At 32.6% G+C, this 3,551-nt stretch overlaps 1 protein-coding gene across 2 annotated transcripts in view; it reads left to right on the top strand.

Annotated features, from left to right (window-relative positions):
- Positions 1-3,551, top strand: part of LOC106464688 (ubiquitin-conjugating enzyme E2 G1-like) — a 53,099-nt gene that overhangs the window by 26,519 nt on the left and 23,029 nt on the right. For both annotated transcript variants that reach the window (XM_022392458.1, XM_013924845.2), the window contains exon 3: positions 2,104-2,201. In XM_022392458.1, coding sequence (XP_022248166.1) covers positions 2,104-2,201 — 98 coding nt within the window. The remainder of the gene's footprint in view (positions 1-2,103; positions 2,202-3,551) is intronic.

Here is a 3,551-nt window from a genome sequence, read left to right as displayed (position 1 = left end):
TTGATTATGTAAGGTACATAATGGAAGGATTATTTTTGTGGTAGACAATGTAAAATTTATATACAAAAAGAATTGTATTATTTTTTATTTTTAAATACAGTTTGAATTTGGAAAATTAATATTCGAAAATCAAAATCAATTCATTTCAGCTTTAATGTTATGTGTACCATAACCTAAAGCTATGATTTTGAAGTTGGTCATCATGCATTGTATTCCAATAGTTGTGTGAATTTTGTGTTCAAGCTTCAGCATATAAGATGTAAGGTTTGTGAATATTTATTTTGTTTTCATATACAATGTTGAAGAAATACTGTATGACACTGTAAAGGCAATGGTAACAATTGAATTTGGTATGAAAATCATGAATTATATAATGACTAAAAGTATTTGTAATTACATCTATGTACAACAGTGAGTGACATCTCATATATTACATTAAATTTACAATTAAGTCAGCAATCTTACTTATTCCAATTCTTTTCAAGGATCACATAGTTGTTTACATACAAACCTTAATGCAGAAAATAAAAATAAATTTGAAGATTCTTAATATAACAAAATTTATATGATTCACAAAAGCCTAATATTTTTGTCCAGTTTAATCTTAGGTGTTTGTTTTAAGTAGCTTCTAAATATTTACATTTTTAAGTAAAGGCAGGGTTGTAGCTATGGTGGACGGTGGTGACAAGGGCCACCCAGCACTCTTGTGTAACATGACTATTGCCACCCAGTGCTAAATGTCACAGAGTAAAAGTTCACCATAAGCATTAAAAATTTTTTGGTCGATATTGCAGTACAGTTTACTTTGCAATTAACTTGTTAGAAACAAACACTTTTCCTGAAAAGTCACGAAGCAAATAACCTTCTCGTCAAATTACTTTTCCAGAAAAGTCCACAGGAAAAACCTTGCATGAGAAACTAAAATGGCCCACACCATACTAATTCACTTGTACTTAGCGTGGAACATCGGACAATATCAATATTAAAATTTAATGTTACACTGTAAAGTGCATACTTGTCTTTAATATTACTGCAGTATAAAGTTATATATTCCTGACTGTTGGTATGCAGTTTCTTTATCATAATATCATGGTTATGTCAGGGTAGGCATCAGTGTTGTATAACTAAGTGCCTAGGACTTAAGTATATAATGGAAGGATTATTTTTGTGGTAGACAAGGTAAAATTAATATACAAAAAGAATTATATTATTTTTTCAGTGTCTTTATTGTCAAATACAATTCAAATTTGGAAAATTGTGATTTGTAGTGTGTGAAAATATTTTCTAAATTTTACAGATATCTAAAATATAAAAGTATATCGATGTGTTTTTTGCTTAAAAACTTTTTTTAATCTCACTGTGACTAATATGTATCAGTTACCTGCTGTTAAAGATAGATCAATCAGAAAAATAAAACTCAACCTCGTTGTTCACCTTATAATACATGTTTGCCTAGTGACTGCTCATGTGGAGTGTTTAATCGGTCTTTAAAATTATAAACAAGAAAATATTGACCTTTTTTGTTTTTGCCTGGCCGAGGGGGGGGGGTATGATGATGGCAGCTGTAGGTACATGCATCTTTGGGCTAGACTGGTTTTTACCACCCAGCACTCAAAATCATCCTATCTACAACCCTGAGTAAAGGTTATCTGAATTACATTTTTCTTTTCCTGTAATTATCCTAGGTGAGAAGCTAGCTACTTAAACTTAAAACTAAAGTTCAGATGTAACTGTTCGGTCATCAAGTTTGTGATTACTGGATTAGAAAATGGGTATTTTTATCACTTTTATAACTAAATACTTTTGCATTAGCATTACAAGCTTATTTACAAATACAAAGTGATATCTTTCAATATTGGTTAGTTTAATTAGAGGGTGAAGTACATCATTACTTGAATAGCTGGAACAATAACCCAAACATTGAACTGTTATTGCAAAAATGGGGGGGGGGGATTGAAATTGATTCTATGCATGCATTTTATGTGCACATGAAATTATTAATCCAGGTTTTATGTTTGGTGAATGACATGGAGCTGTTGTACATGTTTTTTGAGACCTAGCACTATTGAATATGTGTAATAACTGAAGGATTCTTTGTTACAGTGAAGGAGGTTTCTTTAAGGCCCACCTTTTCTTTCCAAAGGATTATCCTTTGAAGCCACCGAAGATGAAATTTATCACTGACATATGGCATCCCAACAGTAAGATAGTTTTGTTCACAATATAAGTGGTATTCCACACACGTATACTACAAGTATTTTTATTATTATTCCACTACTTATGTTATGAAAGACTTCGGAACTTCTTTAAGTTTATAATTGCATTTAAAATTAAACTAAATTACAAAATGTGTCATGATATAAAAGACTGTTTAGTGTAGATATTGTTACGTATCTGCTTGTTTGTTAATATCCGGTATAAATTCTTTCCGAGGAACTTCAGCGATACAAGTCCCTCCTTAATCAAAACTAGTTAATTCTTTCTCGATACAACTTTGTAATACACAGAGTTTCCACAGTCACTTTAAACTTAACAACCTTTATAACACATGCTGTAAATCACAGTGATTTACACACTTTACTTACGGTGCGTACTGTTCGCTTGACTCAATTATCTATCTCTTCAATCTATCTATCTATGCCCTTCAATTGTGCTGGTTTTTCTCACTAGGCTTATATTCTAAAAAAGAGGGTACCTCGAACAAACTAGAGTAGCCATGAAAATTCATGATCCTTCTAGAAACTCCAGCATGCATGCTCCCAGCATCACGTGACTTCCGCTGTCGTAACACTGCCCCTTCCTTAGTATTGTTCGTCCCGAACAATAGCCACTTATATTTAACCAATAGATAATTAACAATAACTTAATTAAATGTACAGAATTTACCAACACAAAGTTAAAATACAACAAAGTCTCTTAATTTAACAGGACATATCTTTTTCTGTTCTGGTCTCTGTCTCATTGGCTTTTGCTTCACGTGGGGTTCATCTAATCCATCAGGAAATATCCCATTATCGGTAACAGTCACATCAGTGGTAGTAACTTCATTAACGGCTTCACTGTCTTCCTTCTCAAAATCGTGTAGACTTCTTCTTGTTTATTTTCTTTCTCCTCCAACCACTGCTGTAGTCTCTTCTTGTTTATTTTCTCGTTCTTCTTGTTTCCTTTCATTTTCCTCCAACAAGTGCTATAATCTCTCGTTTCTTTTCTCGTTCTTCTTGTTTCTTTTCTTTTTCCTCCAACAACTGCTGTAATCTCTCTTGTTTATTTTGCTGTTCGAGCTGCCACTGTTGCAGGTTTTCTCGCCACTGCTATTGTCTCTCTTCTTGTTTCTTTTCTCATTCTTGTATTGCTGCCATCAAATCTGCTAAGCTGTAGTTTGATTTGCCACTTCTCATTTCCATCTTTTTTTTTTTGTTTTTTCTATCCCACTTCTGACTCCAGTTTGTCACGTATCTGCTTGTTTGTTAATTTCTGGTATAAATTTTTCTTGAGGAACTTCAGTGCTACAAGTCCTTTCTTAATTAAACTAGTTTATTCTTTCTCGATAC

The sequence above is a fragment of the Limulus polyphemus genome, unplaced genomic scaffold (assembly GCF_000517525.1).
Source record: "Limulus polyphemus unplaced genomic scaffold, Limulus_polyphemus-2.1.2 Scaffold1719, whole genome shotgun sequence".
Taxonomy (NCBI): Eukaryota; Metazoa; Arthropoda; class Merostomata; order Xiphosura; family Limulidae; genus Limulus; species Limulus polyphemus.
The sequence above is the reverse complement of the archived record's forward strand: the minus strand, read 5'-3'. Positions and strand labels throughout refer to the sequence as shown.